Source organism: Lissotriton vulgaris, chromosome 5, assembly GCF_964263255.1.
Source record: "Lissotriton vulgaris chromosome 5, aLisVul1.2, whole genome shotgun sequence".
Lineage (NCBI taxonomy): Eukaryota > Metazoa > Chordata > Amphibia > Caudata > Salamandridae > Lissotriton > Lissotriton vulgaris.
The window spans coordinates 1,450,434,032-1,450,454,210 of NC_141693.1; the positions used below are offsets into that span (position 1 = coordinate 1,450,434,032).

At 42.0% G+C, this 20,179-nt stretch overlaps 1 protein-coding gene across 7 annotated transcripts in view; it reads right to left on the minus strand.

Annotated features, from left to right (window-relative positions):
* LOC147712726 (membrane cofactor protein-like) overlaps positions 1 to 20,179 on the minus strand; it is a 629,516-nt gene that overhangs the window by 297,984 nt on the left and 311,353 nt on the right. For all 7 annotated transcript variants that reach the window (XM_086923383.1, XM_086923385.1, XM_086923386.1 and 4 more), the window contains exon 6: positions 98 to 289. In XM_086923383.1, the coding sequence (XP_086779509.1) occupies positions 98 to 289 (192 nt within the window). The remainder of the gene's footprint in view (positions 1 to 97; positions 290 to 20,179) is intronic.

Genomic DNA, 20,179 nt, shown 5'->3' on the forward strand with positions numbered 1-20,179 from the left:
TTAACTTACAAACTACTTTAATCATTCTAGCTGTTACTTAAATTAGTTTACATTTTTATACAAACACATAGAAAAGGTTGGTTTTGTGGATACTCACGCACACCAAAGACACATGTTGGCAACGCAGGATACCAATTATTGTTTTCATCGCATTCCACCCGAGCAGTTCCGTTCATGTAGAAGCCTTCTTTGCATACAAAGGTAACAGATTCTTGGTATTTGAAAGGCCCAATTCCAAAGCCAGATGTTTTTTCTCCATTTTCGATAAATGGAGCTGAACAACTAACAACTGAAAAAACAAATCACTCAAATGTTTTAGCGCAAAAATGGTTTTCAATCACTGACACGTTAATTACAACTACACAAACTGAAAATATATACCTGTGGATGAACGCGATAAACACAAATATGAAACTGCTTGAAAAAATTAGGAGCATAATGTGTACTTTTTACAAAAAGTCCTGTTTAGCTATTATCTAAAAATAGAACAAAATACTATGAAGTAGCATGAACTGGGTTAAAAACTATTTGTTTAATGTTAGTGCTTTTCCTTATTTCATGGACCCATAAAGCGCTATCTAATGAATCAAATTTCAAAATTGAAGCGATTCAACAAATCAATACATACAGTTAACATGAAGAACATTTGACTTCACAATATAGACAGATTATTATTAATTTTCAAACTATTAAGGTGTTGTAGATGATTCTAGGACTCTAGTAAATATTCCCGATTTCATGCCCTTATGTGGTTATATTAAATCATACCCTTATATAGGCATGAGTATCCTACCCAAATTAAGACATAGCCAATGCAGTCCAAATACGGCAAGGCTACTCCCATAGACTCCTAGAAAGCACAACGCGCTCTTAAACAAACCAAGCCTCCAGCAGCCCGGGAAATCCCCCTGCTTCTGTATTGATTTGTCCTAGAACTCTTGGAGTCCTGAAAGAACTGCGAGTTCTTAGTGACGTCTTATGTCCAACCTTACGTCAAACTCGGCACCTTCCAGATATAAATATACCAGCATATGCTTTAAGCAACACACGGTGGTTTGGAGCAGATCGGCTATCTACTTGCCCGACGCCCTGCTGATGCGAGTGTCGAAGGAAGCCGACCCTCCCTGCTGATGCACTGAGAGAGACACTGTCTTTTCTCCTGCCATGAAATCCAGCTCCAGTGTTTCCCTGTCACCCTTGCGGGTTGCTGGGAGATCGAGTCCTGAGAAAGAGATACAAGACCTCCTTCATTCTATAACCAAGGTATGGAGCTGAATAGACCCATAGAGAATTCTTGATTCAGATTCTTGGCAAAAACTATAACTCATCTACTCCTTCCCTGTAATAGGCTTAGGTTAGGTACACCGGGGTAGGCGTATCTTAGAAACACCAGTTGAGTACGTTTAGTCATTATTTTATCATTGTATGTATTTTATCCATTTTAAGTATCTCATGGCTTAGAAACCATATAAATGCTTTTACAGTATTATTTCTTAATACTCATTTTAATGTACTCACTTTACTTTATGACAAGTATTGCAATTGTGGCAATTCACTTCTCTTGCATGAGAAAGTAGACTGCTCAATAAATAACCTTTTATTGAAAACGCCCGTCTCTCTATTTCTCTGCACTTCTGGTGAAACTAAGCATGCACGATTGACTGACTGAAATAGCTATCTATTGTTTCCGCGACTCTGGAGATATACTCCTTATTCTGGGGGAGCAAAGTTTTCATGTTTATGCGGTTGTCAGAAACTAATCCCTTCTTGTCTATTCAGGAAAGTTAATACCTTTCTGTTCACTCGAGAAAGTTTCTAGTGACCTCTGAGCTAGCTGGCATTCATAATTAGGTCTAACATATTCAATAGAGACCTAGTTGACCTCAGTCCTACGTCTACACTGTCGTTTATGTTATTCCAATGCGCAGAGCCTATTGGGAATATAGGAACTACAATACATGGCACATGGCGCCCAACGTTTGGTAAGGCGATAATTTAACGCTAGATACTAGATTAACTCAGTCGTGCTTTTCACACAGACCCCTTTTTCCTGTAAAAACTCAGATAGACGTCTGGAGTGAGTAAAAAGGTTAATATCCACCAGAACTTAGTAGGAAGAGATTCTATGTAATAGTTTTCGGTTTAATCAACGTTGAAGGATACAGTGTTCCAAAATATTGTGCACCTAATCTTTGTTTCCTTGAAACTTGCTCGGCAAACTTTCATTAAACAATGTCAACTAACGGCGACAACAACGAAACTGGTGGAGCTGCAGTAGATGCAAATCAACCGGGTTTTGACGTTACAGGGTCTAATGAAAATGACCTGGATGCAATAATCATCCCGGTTAATGTAAGGAAGAGTGTACCATAAAACATATAGAAAATGGTGTATCATCGAGAGGTGGTACAGTCATATTTGTGTTAGAGGCACATGAATGTCGGCAGACAGAGGTATTCTATTCTTGGATAAATTTTCCAGCAGCAAATGCAGTAACACACGAGTTCCACTACTACGAAGCAGGGGAACCTCCAACGGAATACGTTACTTTCGAGGACGTTGAAATTCCACTAACTTACCAGGAGCATCAGCTCTGGTTTAATGGCACCCTAAAACATCAAAATCACATTACCAGGAGCAGGAGTCACATGGCCGGTTCTAGCCAGCTATACACCACATCCTGACATTGAAGAAATATCAGACAGAGAACTTTTAGTTCAACTAAAACAACTAATTAAAATACATAGACAATTGGTACAATATGTCATGCGGACTTTAACAGTCCAACCAGCAATAAAAGTTCCACAGCACAGCCCTCACTAGGGGAACACAAATAAAATCACACCACAGACTATGCAATCAGTCATTGGTAAATTACCCGCAAAACGGGAACGAATTCCGTTTTGGTTAGCTCAAAAAATTACTCAAATAGAGGCAATATTTCCTGATACTACCCCTCATGAAAAACACAGAATTCTGACTATCTGCCTACCAATGGGGATTGCACCACATGTGGAGGACGGTGACACTCGGGGAACAGTCTTTGCTTCAATCTACACAAAAACACATGGTGTTCCGTCTATGGGCGTTATACCAGACGTACTAAGACAGATTCAAAATGAATACGGTCCAGAGCCTGCTTTAAATCTAGGAATAAAATTACTGAAAGACATTAAGCAAGTCTTGGCTATACTACTAGCCAACATAAAAGGAGAAGCAGCATCCGTGGCAAACCGACAAAAATTAAAAGAAACAGATATAACAGAACAACCTTTTGAACTTGCCAGAATAATTGAAAAATCCTATGAAGAATTAGGTAGAGACAGTTTGGGTGGTAAACCACTAAAACCACAACTAACAGAAAATCCTGAAAAAACTTTCATTAAAAATAATTTAATAACTCAAAAGAAGAAGTGAGAAGGTAATAAACAGACCTCTCCAAGAGAAAAACAGTTTCAGACGAGAGGAAGGTCTCCCCAACGGAGAGATAGATCTTCAGAACGGGGGGGCAAGTCTCCACAACTGGAGCCCTCTGAAAAAAGATATAACCTTAGAAATAGGGAAAATTTGAGAAAACCTGACAGATATCAAGATATTGATACACATCCCTCTCGATCTTTTCAGACTTCCTCACAGAAATCGGAAAGAAGAGGATGGTCAGAACATAAAGAAGAGCGCGTCAAGTTCAAAGACAAAGAACCTGCTCATCAAAGTAAAAATTTACAGTTTCCCAAAAAGAAGGTAGCCAGTATTAAAGTAAAACTTGCCGAGGATTCTTAGGACAACTCAAGAACGGAGAATGGGCCCAGACAATGCTAGAATGAATCTTCTGGAGACAGTGGACACGAATGAATACATTCAAGTGGAAACTGCAGATACCAGAGTTAGTGTGCCCCATAAATTATATGAAATAACGAATAGAGGGGGATACAACTAGGAAAATTAGAGATCTCTTCTGGGAGAACCTATCTAAAGGTTATGATATCCTTCTAGCAGAAAAGGACTGGCCACCAGAGTTTGTCAGGGAGTGCCCACATGGCGAAGAAATGATTATGCCTGCCTTCTCAAATCACATTCCAATTCATAAAATATACACGTATGCTAGAAAATGGGCAGTGGCCCAAGCACCTGCATTATATAAAAATCATGTAGGATGGGATGAGGATTCTCCTCACCATAAAATCCAGTTAAAAAATCAACCTACTGCACAAAGGCAGTGTCCTGTTAAGCAAGAAGCTAAAAAAACAAGTCAGGGAGATCTTAGATCAACTTAAGTACCAGGGGGAGATTGAAACATGCACCTCACAAATGAACAATCCTTTGTTTCCTGTCTCCAAACCAGACAATTCATATCGTCTAGTATTGGACTACAGACACTGAACTCTTGTTGCAAAACATTTGCAGTACAAAATTCACACAGTGCAGCACTGATGAATAACATCATGCGCAAAAAATATAAAACGACATTAGATATTTCAAATGGTTTCTTCCGTCAAAACATAGCACCAGAAAGCAGGTATTTGACCGCTTTCTCCAGTATGGGGGCCAAAAAGCAATTTTGTCGTCTCCCACAAGGATTCAAGAATAGCCCAGGATTATTTTCAGCCAGAGTAACAGAGTTACTACAAATGTATGATGATGAGGCATTATCCTATGTCGACGATATCTATCTAACAGACGATGACCTGGAAACACACTTGAAAAGAGTGAACACCATAATACTTGGGTTCGCATCTGAAGGGAACAAATTTAACTTTAAAAAGTCATGAATTGCCCACCTCACTGTCCTATTTTTAGGATATGAGTTATCAAGTGAAGGCAAAAGCCTAGCAGACAACTTCTTAGAGAAGTGTGCAGTACTACAAGCTCCAAAAATGCTGAAAAACTTACAATCAATTCTAGGTTTCCTGAACTTCGGAAGAACTTACATTCTAAATTATGCAGAGAGGGTTAAACCGCTCTACGAACTAATAAAACCTGATTTCAAATCAATTAATTGGACTCAGAAACACACAGAAATTTTAAGATCATTACAAACAGACATGTTAACTAAAACAAAACTGCAAACATGTGCGAACGAACGCAACCTTGTAATCTGAGTCATCCCAGGAAGATGCGGATTTACATACCTAACCTCTAATGAGGGAGAAACGGTACCAATAGCTTACAAATCACACTTGTACACACAAGCTGAAATGAAATTCAGTTCCACTGAAAAAATTCTAACTGCGGTACAAACTGCTGTAGCAAAAGAAAGAGTCCTGGCACAAGGTTAACGCATAATAATCGTTACACCGATACCTGCCCTAGAAGTAGTAACAAGAGCAAGCATTCCGAACGCTACAGCATTACATCTGAGATGGATACAATGGGTTAATTCTCTTGCTGCATCAGACGTAGTATACAAATTTGATCTTAACTTAAAAACACAAGAATTCCTCCAATACGAATAGGAATGTCCTCTGCCAGCTGAAATTCTACCTCTGGAACAATACACCTGTGTAATCTACACAGACAGATTGGCACAACACTACGTTGTGGATAAAAAAGTTTACAATGCTGCGTGCGCGATTGTAAAAGGTCGCTGGCGCATAGGTAAATTTAGACCGTTAATCACTAAAACTGAATCACTCAGAAACTGTACAGCTCAGTGAGCTGAACTAAATGCTTTTAAGATGGCGCTTGAAAATGCAGATCGCGAATTCCCCACACTAATAGTGTGCAATTCGCATTACTGCGTCGAATCTTACAATAATTCCATGCAGACCTGGAGTGAAAATGGTTACAAAGATGAAATAGGTGGCACAATAAAGCATAAAAAGCTTTGGGAACAAGTAGTTCTTTTACAGAAAGAACTACGAAGACTCATGTGATACATACGCAGAGTCTTCAACGTGATGGCGTTCACGTTGCAGGGAATTCATTGGCTAATAAGGCCACAGCGGCAGCTGGTCAACCGGCTTTCGTAGCTACAAAAAAGCGTTCTAAAAAACAAATAGATGGTGAAACGCTACTTGCAGTAAAAGCCTCTATGGAAGGCAATTATGCGGCGTTACCTCTGAAATATCCACTCGGAAATAAATACATACATAATCGATGCGAACTCCGTTCCTTTTGCTCAAATCCCTGGAGTGGGGGATAGAGTAATTCTAAACACGAACCGGAGAGTCTTCTTGATTCAAGAAGCACACATGGGAATGGGTCTGAGGCACCAAGAGATCCTGAAATCTCTAATAGAATTGCAATCAAGATACTGGTGGCCGGGAATGAGCGTGCAAGTTTATAACTTTGCAATGGAGTGTCAGGACTGCAATAGAGATCGCAGTTATGACCCGGACCAGATATCAGACTCTAGCACAGTACGACCAGCCCAGACACCTCTATTAGACAGCATTAGACTATCTACATGCAGGCGTCCGACAGGACAAATGCGATCCCATAAATATTAAGACGAGATTCATTTGGATGTGGCCCCAGCGCTCGGCTGACGCCATAACTGTTATAAAAAGATTTGAGAGTCTTTATCGGCAAATACGCAATTGGCATGCTACATTCTCACCAGGGTCCTGCGTTTAGCTCTCGAGCTTACAAGGAGGCCATGACCAGCTTGGGCATAGCATTGCGGTACTCTAGTCCTCTCCATCCTGAGGGAAATGCGGTAGTGGAAAGAAAAAAACGTGACATAAAGCAATCTATAACAGCGAGGGTATTAGGTTTGGGTGATGGGTGGGTCAAACATCTAATAAGTGTCCAACGTAGTCTTAATAATCTGCCAAGAAATTCTCTGGGTGTAATCACTCCGTATAAACTTTTGTTTGGTACAAGAATGATAATTGAAGATCTCGATTGTCAGACTTCAGTGGTGGAACAAAAAGCGTTTGATATCAAAGATCGTTTGGCTGTTTTACAGGACTTGAATGAAACAAGAAAAAGTCTAAGTAACACAAAGCTAAAGCCAAAGCCCACTGAAGAAAATCCACCTGTCCCAGCAAGACCTGTCTGGATTCCAAAGATTGGGGATCTGGTCAGAGAAAAGATCGCGGTAAAGAAGGAATTTGGGCCTTCTTACAGAAAAGCAGTACCTGTCTTAGCTATCAGCGGAACAAGATCAGTCGTACTACCGCCCCTTGCTGGTAAAAAGGAGAACAGAGTTGTATCAATCGACCTGGTAAAACCACAACCATGTGGCCAATATTAAGTAGTAGGCCCAGTGGACTCCCAAGAAGTAGCAGAAGACCAAACCTTGCTACAATCCAAGAGGTTCAAACTGAGAGACTAATCACATTCGATAAACCTGCAGTGAATAAAAAAGGACTATGCAACAAAGCCATGGAACTTGTGCCTCTTGAAACCCAAATTGCAACAGTTCGTCAAGAAACACCTGTCTACAATGATGTAGCCTCGGATTATACTAATATGAAAAAGGAAGAAGCAACTATAAAGATTAATAACAGTCCTGATGCCATCCAAACAATTGACAGAACTGCATCTGGCTACTTCATCAATTTCGATGACTTTTCTGATGATCCAAGTGAACTTGAAGACAAGCCAGAAAACAAAACTTTCAAAGACAAAATTACAGAACTCTTTCATTAACTTGAGAAAACATATCTGATTTCACCGTGGATTGAATTGTGGATTGTGTTAGGTGTACCTTTCCTCCTGCTCTGGCTTATTTTGGTTCTAAGCTTGGGAAGAATGATTGATGGAAAATATAGTACAATGGACACAGCAAGTCAGAACATCAACTTGGTTCTAAAACCTCACAGATCATCTCACATTGAAAAAAGAGAACTATCATCAGTGAACATCACAGCCATTCCTATACCTGGTGGTGTAGCGTGGGACACTACTGATTACGACATCTATGGCCCGGTTGAACTCTTGAAATATCCACATCAATTCAAGATTTCTTTAAGTGACTTTGTATCACTAACAGGTCGCTTTCCACTCCTGAGGCGTAAGCCGGGAGCACTATCGCACTGTGTTTTTAAAAATTGTTGTGTACTTTTAAAATTGTACACAATAAACTTAGGGGTCTAGGAGCTGAATCAGATATTGATTCGCTAATGTTGTTCCTATGTCAGACAAGTACTATAGGAATACAAAAGTTGAATGACAGACCAAATCGCCAAAATGTGAAACACCTGAAACTGTGAGTCACCCCAGTTGTTTGGATTCCCATCAAAGTCTTGTATAGATCAATATTATCATTTGGTAATCCTTACCGGGTATTGTGTCTCTTGATCATTGAGACCACATGCATACCCTCTCGGATGGTTCGGGGTAGCGACCACAATCACACAGATATCTCAAATGATGTAGATTCGATGGGAAAAGTGCAGTGCGAAAAATAAGAGTGGTGATTTAAAATAGGATAGGGAACTAACAATAAACTTTTAATGGGCGTTAGCCCCTTCCTGGTTAAAAACAAGAACAGTTTGGCAAAATCGTCGCAGTGGTAACAAATAACTGCGAAGTCTCTTGATGTGTGATCAAGAGACACAATACCCGGTAAGGATTACCAAATGATAATATTGATCTATACAAGACTTTGATGGGAATCCAAACAACTGGGGTGACTCACAGTTTCAGGTGTTTCACATTTTGGCGATTTGGTCTGTCATTCAACTTTTGTATTCCTATAGTACTTGTCTGACATAGGAACAACATTAGCGAATCAATATCTGATTCAGCTCCTAGACCCCTAAGTTTATTGTGTATAGTTTAGTCCTTTGGGGGACATTACTTAGGCTCTGGTCTTTAAACGTCCCTCTAGCCCTACAATATTGGTTGTTTTTTCATACTTTTAAAATTGCTCTAGTACCTCCGGGGACTTACCCGCCTTCTCCTCCTCATTTACCATCAATTCCTCATGCAGCCGACTTGACGTTGATACGGGGACTGGGAGGGCAGCCGCCATCTTGGGAGTAGCCCAGGGTTGCCGCTGTAGTTGTTCTGCAACTATTTCGCCAGACTGCATATAAGTCGCACTTGCCTCTGCGCGTTGCACTAACAGGTTGCTTTCCACTCCTGAGGCGGAAGCTGGGAGCACTATCGCACGGTGTTTTTTAAAATTGTTGTGTACTTTTAAAATTGCTCTAGTACCTCAGCGGACTTACCCGCCTTCTCCTCCTCATTTACCTTCAATTCCTCGTGCAGCCGACTTGACGCTACTATGGGGACTGGGAGGGCAGCCGCCATCTTGGGAGTAGCCCAGGGTTGCCGCTGTAGTTGTTCTGCAACTATTTCGCCAGACTGTATATAATGTGTCCCCCTCCCCGCCCGCGCAGCGGACGTGCGCAGCGGGCGCGCCGACGGTGCGCCAAAAGCAAGCCCGTTTGCGCCCGACCGCGCCGGGTCGAGCCCAGGGACCTGTCCCTCTGACGTCTTAACAACAAATTCCGCCGACAGTCTGCTGAATCTACACAGTTCAGCTAGTTACCTGTCCACTGTTATCATGGGGCATTTGAGCCAATTAGGTATCTTATCCTCCTCTGCCAGCACTTTTTCTTCTTTATCCCAGCAATAGCAGTAATCTTTGCAACCAAGGCCCATTTCCGCTAAAACTCAGCATTTGAATATTTTTTACCTTAATACGAGGTCACTAGTTAAACACCAAATGGACATTTTCCTCCTCCTTACCTGCCATAAACCGGACATTCTCTTTCTTACGGAAACTTGGCTTAACATCAATTCTTCTCCAGACATCTTGGCCGCCCTATCGGACAATTATTACATTCTTCAGGTAGATCGAGCTGCAGGGAAAGTAGGGGGCGGAGTCACTGCCATTATTAATAAAGACCTTGTTTTTTCTAAAATGACATCTCTTGATCTTGTTGCAGTTGCCAACTTGGTTATCAAGCTTGACTCCAGCTCTGGACCACTCTTATGTATATTATTATACAGAGCTCCACAAAACATGCCATCTTTTCCCTTCTCCTTGAGTGATCAACTTTTTTCTATGGTCACAGATTACACTAACATCCTGCTTATAGGAGATTTTAATTACTGGCTTAACAGTGAGTGCGGTGGCCCTGCAGCTGACAAACTCATGGAGCTTCTCGCTGGGCTTAATTTTCGGCCTCACATTAACAATGCCACTCATGTTAAAGGTCATATTTTGGACCAGATTTGGAGCACCAATATTGACATATCCTCACCTATTATCTCTCCGTGCATCTGGTCGGATCATTTCTTGATCCAGTTTAGTATTCTCACCTCAGAGCCCAAAATTAAAGTGATCACTAAACATGGACCTATCAGGAAATGGGGTACTCAGGGACTCCTCAGCGTTTCTGGAAAGTCTCAATAACTCTCAACCGGTCCCTAACACCAACCTTAATTTAGCCGCGTCTGATGTCTCCGACTGGCTCAATGCTGCCAGTGACATACATGCTCCTTTGAAAGAATGTAGAGCCATTCGCCATTCTAATGCCCATAAATGGTTCTCGTCTGATCTTAGAGAAAAAAACGTATTGTTCGGCAAAAGGAGCGAGCATGGAGGAGAACTTATAACACTCTTGACAGGACTAGTTATCTGTCCGTACGTGCCGACTACATGAAAGCTATTCTGGCAGCTAAAACCTAGTTCTTCTGTAACCTAATTGAACACTCAAATAACAATCCCAAGGACATTTTCGCCATTGTTAAAAAGCTCTTGAATCTAAGTAGAACAGAGCCTACGCCTGTTGCCAATCAAGATTTTTGCAACACCTTGAATCAATATTTTCTGGACAAAATTGCCACTATTAAATCCAGTATCCCTGTCACTACTCTTGCTCTGTCTGCCCCCCCTCACACCTCTAACTCCTTATCTTTGGACCATTTTCCCCCTCTGGACGTTCCAGCTTTAACATCCTTATTGAATAGGGTAAAATCAGGTTCTCCCCGTGATTGCTGTCCCCCTTATATACTAAAGATGGTATTTGCCGCTTTCCCAACTCCGGCTTTAACTCTTCTCAATACTTCCTTGCTCCAAGGGACAGTACCCAAATCTTTTAAGGAGGCAGTCTTGTTACCCCTCTTAAAAAAGCCGGGAATGGATCCGACCACTCCTTCGAACTATAGGCCTATATCTTTGCTCTAGTACCTGGCCAAGGTACTGGAAGCTCATGTTACCTCCCATCTTTCAAATTTTATCGAACAGTCTGCTGTTTTACACTCTTCTCAGGCCGGCTTTCGTCCAGCCCACTCGACCGAGTCAGTCATCGTAGCGGTCCTAGACTCTCTGCGTCTTAATGCAGATTTGGGAATCCCTCAGGCTCTGGTTCTGCTTGATTTGTCGGCCGCGTTTGACACGGTCGACCACAACATTCTGCTCGACCGTGTCAGATCCGCGGGCATTTGCGGCCTGGCCCATGATTGGATTAGATCCTTTCTCCGCGACCGTTCCCAGGCGGTCATCTTACCCCCTTTTTCCTCTCACAAACTCCATACCACCTGTGGAGTCCCCCTGGGCTCTTCATTGTTACCCATTTTGTTCAACATTTATATGCTTCCTCTGCTTCAGTCTCTTCAATCTTTTAAAGTTACCACTTTTAATTACGCAGACGATCTGCAACTCACCTTCACAATTGATAATTCCCCTGACTCGATCCACCAATTTCAGAATACCATGCTCCACATCTGCCAGTGGATGGACGAGAACCAACTCAAGTTAAATCCGGGCAAACGGAACTGGTTTTGTTTGGTACCAGTCATCTTTCCTGGGGCCCTCACTATTGGCCATCTAAATTGGGCTCCCCTCCTGTTCCGTCTAAATCAGTCAAAAGCCTAGGGGTGCTCATTGATAGTGAGCTCTCTTTAAAACCACAGGTCAACTCAGTTGTGTCCACCTGCTTTTTCCAATTGCGGAAAATAAAAAAGATCAGTCAGATGCTCACTCGATCAGCTCTGACCCAGGTAGTAAGAGCACTAGTGTTGACTCATTTAGACTATGCCAATGCCATCTATCTTGGCCTTCCCGTTACACTCAGCAGGCGTCTTCAGACAGCACAGAATCAGGCGGCTCGACTCATTCACCGCCTCCCGCGATGGCAGTCAGCCAGACCCCTTTTGAGGCAACTCCACTGGCTCCCGATTCACCACCGCGTCACCTTTAAATTGGCCTGTATTATTTTCAAATCCCTATACGCTCGCAGCCCTAAGTTTATTCAGAAACTTCTGCTCAGATACACCCCTTCCCGTAGTCTTCGGTCTGCGTCCCAAACTCTCCTGATTGTTCCCCGTTATAAGCTTTCACGCAAGGGAGGCTGCAGGTTCGCCACTCTCGCTCCCAAGTTGTGGAACTCCCTCCCCTTGGAAATTCGTTCCTGCACTGCTCTCCTTCCATTCAGGAAGCTTTTAAAGACATGGCTGTTTACCCAGGCTATGGCCTAATGTTTGATAACCTCTACAGTAGTGTTAGTGCCCTGTTGGATAGCGCCATGAAACCCTTGGGTGTGCGAGCGCTTTATTAAACTTTGATAAGATAAGATAAGATAAGATCACCTAGTACTTTCTCTGATCTGATGATTGGGACTTTGAAAATATTAACAATATGAGGTCAGATTTAGAAATTTCAGCTAAATCTACAGAACATGAATATTTACAAGGTTCATCAAATTATGAAGAAATATATTGTTATAATCATTATGGGCATCATTATTTGCATAAATCAGCAAATCCTAGAAATGTTTTTATGTATAATCAATGGGAACATTGTCCAACTCCGCCAAAAGGCAGCTCAAAAACATTTTATGGAAAATTCCCATACTTTTCAGGGTTTAATATCACTGATCCAGAAACGTTTTATTTTAAAAATATGAATAAGACAGGAATGAAAAACATGTTGACAAAAACTAAACGATTTATTCTGAAAAATTTTATGAAAAAATGTCTACGTCTGGTTTTGAATTTTGGAAAAACAACATTGAGACAAAAACAGTTTGGGGTACAAAAGAATGGCAGGTACAAGGTTTAGAATCATTATTCAGAGCCTGCATGATCCCAGATCAAATAATGTTCCTGAATGACACCATTCAACAAACGACCTGTCTTGGCCTAGCCAGGATAAAGGACTTAAACAAACCGTCTATACCAAAACTGATACCTGATAGTAATAGCACTACAGAAGTAGAGATAGACGTATCCCATATTTTAAAATATAACAGTACACTTCCTAATTGGAACAAATGGTTGATCTGGCCCACAGACACTAATAACTGTCAAGATAGATTCCTGAACAAAACACAGGGGTTCAAACAGAATAGGCCAGACCCAAGATATTCCCAGAGACAACATCCAGGGATAATAACAACCTATAGTGTAGGAAAACTATGCCTTGAATGGCTACAGAAATCCATACTACCTGAAATTAAGCAACACTTGACTTTACTTAAAGAAGGTGCTGACTTGCGAGATTTCTTACTGGGACCTCCCAAACAGTGTCAAAAACGTTTCATATACGCCGGTATAAACGCAGCTTACAATGAAGCTTGGAAAGTAATGCAAATTGAAACTGCAGAAAAATACGAGAAATTGATCGTATTAATTTGGAAAAATCACTGTCTGTAGTGGACAACGGGTTAACGACTCTGTCCTCCAGAATTTATTCACTGGACAGCATTGTATCATCTGCTATTGACATAATAGAACAGGATATGCTAATGTTACAACATGGCCAGTCCCAATTACGTTCTATTGTACAGTTAGGCTGGATGTTACAAAATCTGCGTTCAGGCTACGTGCCATGGCGTCTGATAAACACAACGTCATTATTTTCTATCTATAACCTTACTGATAAACAAATCTCTTTGGCACAAAGAGGGGCAGACTATACGGTGTGAGCATTGAAAACCTAGAAAGATTACCATTGACAGTCTCCGAAAGACCTGTCATTGAATGGATAATACATGGCACCATTACAATTCCGATAACGACTTTTCAGTTTCAATATTGCCAAAAGTATATACCAGCAGGCCTGTATGAAAGGTTGGGTAAAGGGTACATCAAGTCAACCTGGAATTTGCCTTACACACATAGATGTTGAAGTGGGGGCAAAAAAGAGGTATTCCTTAGTGGTAATAACTGTAAAAATTCACTAAGCGTTACACTTCTGTGTCAAGGAATTAACTTACACGGAGCCTGCGAAGGTTCATCAAATAACCTTTCATGCCACTTGCACGGCACCCCTGCTACACAGATAGAGCCTTTTTTCAGACAGCTTTCCAACGGCAGCAACGTTCTAATAAGTGACCACAGCTGTTGTGGCATGGTTCCAGGAACGGCCTATCTCGTGAGCGTTACTTCCAGGGTCACTTGTTGTATGCAAGTATTGTATCCAAACAACAAGCTAGACATGGAGGCAGCAATATGGCCTTCTTTGAATATCTCTTCTATTCGAATTGATACTTTAAGCAGAATGAAGTCTATTCTTTAACAAACAACTGTGCCTTTAACCTCGTCTAGAGAAACGTATGACCTGCTGCAAGGACAGCAGCAGAGATAGGTACATTATTATCGACAAATTGCCCCGTACATTTCGTAGAAACGTTAAGCCAAATTTAAACTTGACTGATATCAGTGGCATCGCACATGTGTTTAAGACAATTTTTTCGGGACTGTTAGCACCCTTTGAAGCAGCCCTAAGCATCTTCCCGAATTTCGTGCACTCTGTGTTCGGCGGCCTGCCTCTCATCTTGGGACTCGTAGCAGGAATCTTATTTTTGTTCCTTCTGCTTCGATATGGCAACTCAAGTCCCAGACAAAACTCAGGCTACAATGGAAGACACGATCCTAGCAATACAATACCGAGAGCGGATTACTAAAGTCCTCGGCTTGGCTCGTCTAAGAGATCTGAATACTACCTGGTTTCTTTCATTCAGACCAATCTGGCAAGATTGCATCTTACCTGTTCTACGATGCCTGCTATGCGGAGAAGAATGCGTGTTAGACGTCTGTTTCACACTTCCATCAGCAGTACCTATGGATATCGATACTTTGCTTGGTTCGGTAACGGCTCTTGCAACGTGTTGTCCCCAGCAGCTACCCATTCTGATGACGGCATTCGTTGAGACCTCACCATTACGATTAGGTGGCGGTGAGGTACGAGATGAAAGCGGCACACAGGTACAACCTTCTGTGAACATTGCTGTTCCAGATAACGCTGACGGTAATGCATCTCACATATGCACTATTTCCACTTTTTCGGATTTGGTCCAACTTTCATCTACTGTTGTAGACAAATTTTTTGCCAGCTATCTGAATTAATGTTTTTTCCTAACAACGAGAATAACTTTTGAAAACACGAGCACAAAGCGTTCCCTGAACTCTGAATTCGGCTTTCAGTTTTGGTAAACAGAACCTAAAAACTTTGGAACTATTTTTTTTTCCCCAGAGAGCAAAATTGATTTTTTTCCAGTTCCCAAAATATTTACCTTTTTGGCACATGATACTCTGCTTAAAGTAGAACTATTCTTAGAGAACAAGATTTCTATTTTTAGAAACTCTAGAGACGATATTTATACTTAGTCTCTACCACATGTACAGTCTTGTATAACTATGTGATGAAATGGTCTCGACCTTCTCTTCTGTATTAGGAGCCATTTCATAAATGTAAATTTCGTGATTCATACAATCAACATTCTAAATGTACAATATATGCATTATCTGAATGATACCACTGCTTGAAAACGTACAGTATAATACTCGTTTTCGTGTATATACCATTTCAAATGCATTTTTATGTATTTTGGGGTGGGATGGAAAACACATGCTTAAACATTGCTTAGTATTTAGTAATGATGGACATTATACGTGGAGTGGGTGTTGTAGATGATTCTAGGACTCTAGTAAATATTCCAGATTTCATGCCCTTATGTGGTTATATTAAATCATACCCTCATATAGGCATGAGAATCCTACCCATATTAAGACATAGCCAATGCAGTCCAAATACGGCAAGGCTACTCCCATAGACTCCTAGAAAGCACAACGCGTTCTTAAACAAACCAAGCCTCCAGCAGCCCGGGCATTCCCCTTGCTTCTGTATTGATTTGTCCTAGAACTCCTGGAGTCCTGAAAGAACTTCGAGTTCTTAGTGACGTCTTATGTCCAAACTTACGTCAAACTCGGCACCTTCCAGGTATAAATGTACCAGAATCCGCCTTAAGCAACACACGGTGGTTTGGAGCAGATCGGCTATCTACTTGCCCGATGCCATGCTGATGCGAGTGCCGAAGGAAGCCGACCCTCCCTGCTGACGCACTGAGAGAGACGCAATCTTTTCTCCTGCCGAGAAATCCAGCTCCAGTGTTTCCCTGTCACCCTTGCGGGTTGCTGGGAGATCGAGACCTGAGAAAGATGTTTCTATGTTAATGTCAATATAATGCAAAAACATTTGATATAAAACCCCTTTCAATCATCTCCTTTTAAAGGTAAAAGCAGGAAAAAGATAAGCAGGTGGCAAACCTCTCTAATAGGAATTTAAAGCTTTGTTTCATGGTAGCTCGTATACCTTCACTTTAATACTGCAGTGCATCTGGCAATTAGAATCCGGATATATTGATCAGCAAGAGTTAAAAAAAGGAATTTTTGTAATTATTTTATTATAAATTCTCATAAATTTTCCCATTAACCACTTGGCTGCTAATGACAAGGGTAACTCGTCATGCCCCTCCCATTCATTTCAATGGAAATCTCATTATATAGACTAAGGGGCCTTAGCAGCCAAGTGGTTAAAGGAAGCAGACCCAGGATGGTGAAAAGGGGTGGGCACAACCAGAAATGGAGAGTATCTCAACCAAGGCATCTTTATTAATATTAAAAAATGCTTAACAGAATAGTTTGAAAAGTGTAAAAATTATAATCAATGTAAGCATGAAACTAATTAAATAATAGGCATTAGCAAAACCAATAGGTTTCCCCTATGCAAGAGCTATTAGCTTTGGCAATGTGATTTAACCATGCTGTACACCAGTGGGGCTGCTGTTCATGGTTAGTTGTGTGGAGTGGAGTGGGATGTGGAGGATTGGGGTAGATTGGATTGGGGTATATTGAGGTGAGGTGGGGGAGAAGGGAGTGGGGTAGAGTGGGTAGATTGGAGCAGAGTGGGTAGAGTGGAGTAGAATGGATTTGGGGTGGATTGGATTGGGGTGGGGTGGATTGAAGAGGCGTGGGTAGATTAAGTAGGTGGATTGTTCTTGACGGGAGTGGAGTTGGGTACATTGGAGTGGGGTAGATTGTGGTAGTAGAGAGGGCCAGATTGGGCTGGAATGGACTGTGGTAGACTAGGGTAGATTGGATTGGGGTGAGGAAGATTGGGGTAGGGTAGATTGGATTGGGGTGGGGCAGGTTAGATTGAAGCAAGGTAAATTGGAGTGAAGCGGGCTAGATTGGGGTGGAGTGGGATAGACTGGGTAGGGTGCAGTGGGGTACACTGTGGTAGATTGGAGTGGTGTAGATTCAGGTAGAATTAAATGGAGTGGGGTGGATTGGGGCAGAGTGGAGAATATTAAGTAGATGTCAGTGGGGTACATTGTCGTAGATTGGAGTAGTGTAGATTGGAGTTAGAGTGGGGTGGGGTACATTGGAGTGGGAAGGTTGGGGTAGAGTGTGGTGGAGAGCAGTAGATTGGTGAAGAGTGGGTTGGGTAGATTGAAGTGGAGTGCGGTAGAATAGCAAGTTCATCCCAATTTCAAGACAGAGGGGACGTTTGGGGAACAAAGCAATTAATAGATGAAAGCATAAAAAAAGAAACCCAAACTACTGAGCCGATATTGTCCAGATGAGAAAATATTCTACAATGACATTTGCAGCAAAATGTACTAATAGAGACTTTGATAGAGTTCAGTAACAGCCACTTTGCTTTAAGCTGTATGAGCTTTAAAGCAAACCCGAAATGCTCTTAAGTCTGTCATGAAATTAAAGTTTGGCTCTCCATCTACACCATATTACAGATACTCGGCTTGATGCACAAAAGGTATTTGGCGTTCTGCAGAAGTACCAATGCAATTCACAAACCTATGGCTGAAGACCTCAACCTCTACCTCCATCTTTTCTGTATGTAGTTCTCCATCTAAATGGCGACAAACTAATACATAGCACACAGTACATACAAGTAAGATAATTGACCTTCATAAAATTTCTACTACTGCTTAAATGTACTCCAGCCCAGCCTTGGAGTACGTCAAGCAGAACACATGGCCAACCGCTGGCCTGTCGATTCACGCCCGACGCGTTTCGTGCTCATTGCACTCTTCAGAGGTGCAACAGTCATTTTGGCATGGAGGCCACACGTCCAACTTAAAAATATGAGCCCTCCAATGGGCGATTCAAATTAGTCCGCATTGGTTTGTGGTTCTTGTAGTTTGTGCCACAATTAGGTGCAGCTGTCTGAGACGTTTCAAGCCCACCAATGGGTCTCCACTCCCACATCCAACTTGTCAATCCTCCATGAATGCCTCCACATTGAGACCTCAGGGCAAAAGGATGTGGCTTTCAACCAATCTAGACAACATAGGACCGCCGCACCTGCCACCTGCCATCTGGCAAAAGGCTGTGGAGCAGTGATTCATCGCTGTATGGATCATTTAGGAGTAAGTCCTCTGATCCTCCTGAAGAATTTCTTTCTCCTCTTTTTTTTTTTATACTCCAGTAAAAATTCAAGAAGCACTGAAATATCAAACCCCATTTGTCGATCATATCTCCCTAATATAGCTAGTACATTGAATGCCCTGATGGAGGTTGCCACCATTGCTGAGAAGCGCTTACCAATATTGTCCAGCTGCCTACCCTCCTATCAGGAGGGGCAGAGCATGGAGCAGAAGGGTTACTAGACTGCCTGTGGGCTGCTTGTTTGATCACAGAGTCAGGGCGGGGGTGACCAACTAAACATGTAGGTGAGTTGTCTGGCGCTTTATTCTTCTTATCCAGTCAAGTGACTACAGCTGCCACGGAAGCTGGGGTCTCCATGAGTTTTAAACTTTTCTGCCACATGCGGCCAACAATGGGGACTGAATGAATAGATTTTTTAGCTGAATCTTTGAAGTGATATAAGAAACACTCACATTGATTGAATCGTAGAGTCCCGTCAAAACGTTTAGAGCCCCTTTCCAAGAGCTTATGAAAACCTCCTATGTCTCCTGAAGGTGAGTTAGCAGGTGATGGTGCGGGCGAAACAGACAAAAAAGCGACAATCATCCCATTCCTGGCTATCTCTGGCATGTGTCCCAGTTAGACTTAGAGGGAAACACTGACATTTTTACATGAACACAGGTTTCTTCCTAAAGTTTCATTCACTCTCACACATTGACTTTTGACACACATTTGCATTTGTGACAGCCTGGAGTTTTTTTTTTTAACATTGTACTTGCTTACAGAAACAACTACACAACAACACAATCATGCTCCTTGGACACCATGGGCAAGGTTTATACATATGTTGTGCAAATGTACCTGTTTTCCTACATATGGTGACATAGCTATCTATAACACACAAACAATGGCAGCCTGATCAAGATCTCAGCCCAAGGCAAAGATGCCTTTTGTCATAAATAAACATCTGTTTCCGGGTGTTGGCAGAGGAGCACTTCTGTGGTCATGCTCCGGCCCATCAGTTTACCTATATCTCCATTAGGAGTGTCCAGCTCGTGACCAAAAGAACAAGTTACTTACCTTCGATAACACTTTTTCTGGTGGATACAGTATCTGCCTGTGGATTCCTCACTTTTTTAATTACCCCATGCCCAACATTCCATGAAAACTATTTTCATAGCTCTCGCATGTACGACGAGGACGTCACAAAAGGAAGTGCTCCGCTCGGGACTCCGCGTGACCTCATCGGAGCCCTAAGACCTCGTCGGCATGCTGACATCAGTGCCACCCATTTTTTCCATGCCTTCGAGGCAAACGGGTTAGCCGGCAACATTTCCTCAAATACCTTCATTTTTCCCACGTAACCAATGAAGAGTTGGTCGTCCAGCCCGAAGTCCTCAGTTCGGTCCAGGTAGAAGTTGACAGTCCTCTTGGGGTCCAGTGAAGTCTCTCCTCCTCCTTAGAAGGATTAGGGGGATGATAGGAAGTGGTTAAAGTGATAGATTGTCCTAGGTGGAAGGGTTTGACCACCTTAGACAGGAAAGAAGCTCTGTTCCTAAGAACCATCTTATCTGTATGAATAGAGGTGAAAGGAGGCTTAGAA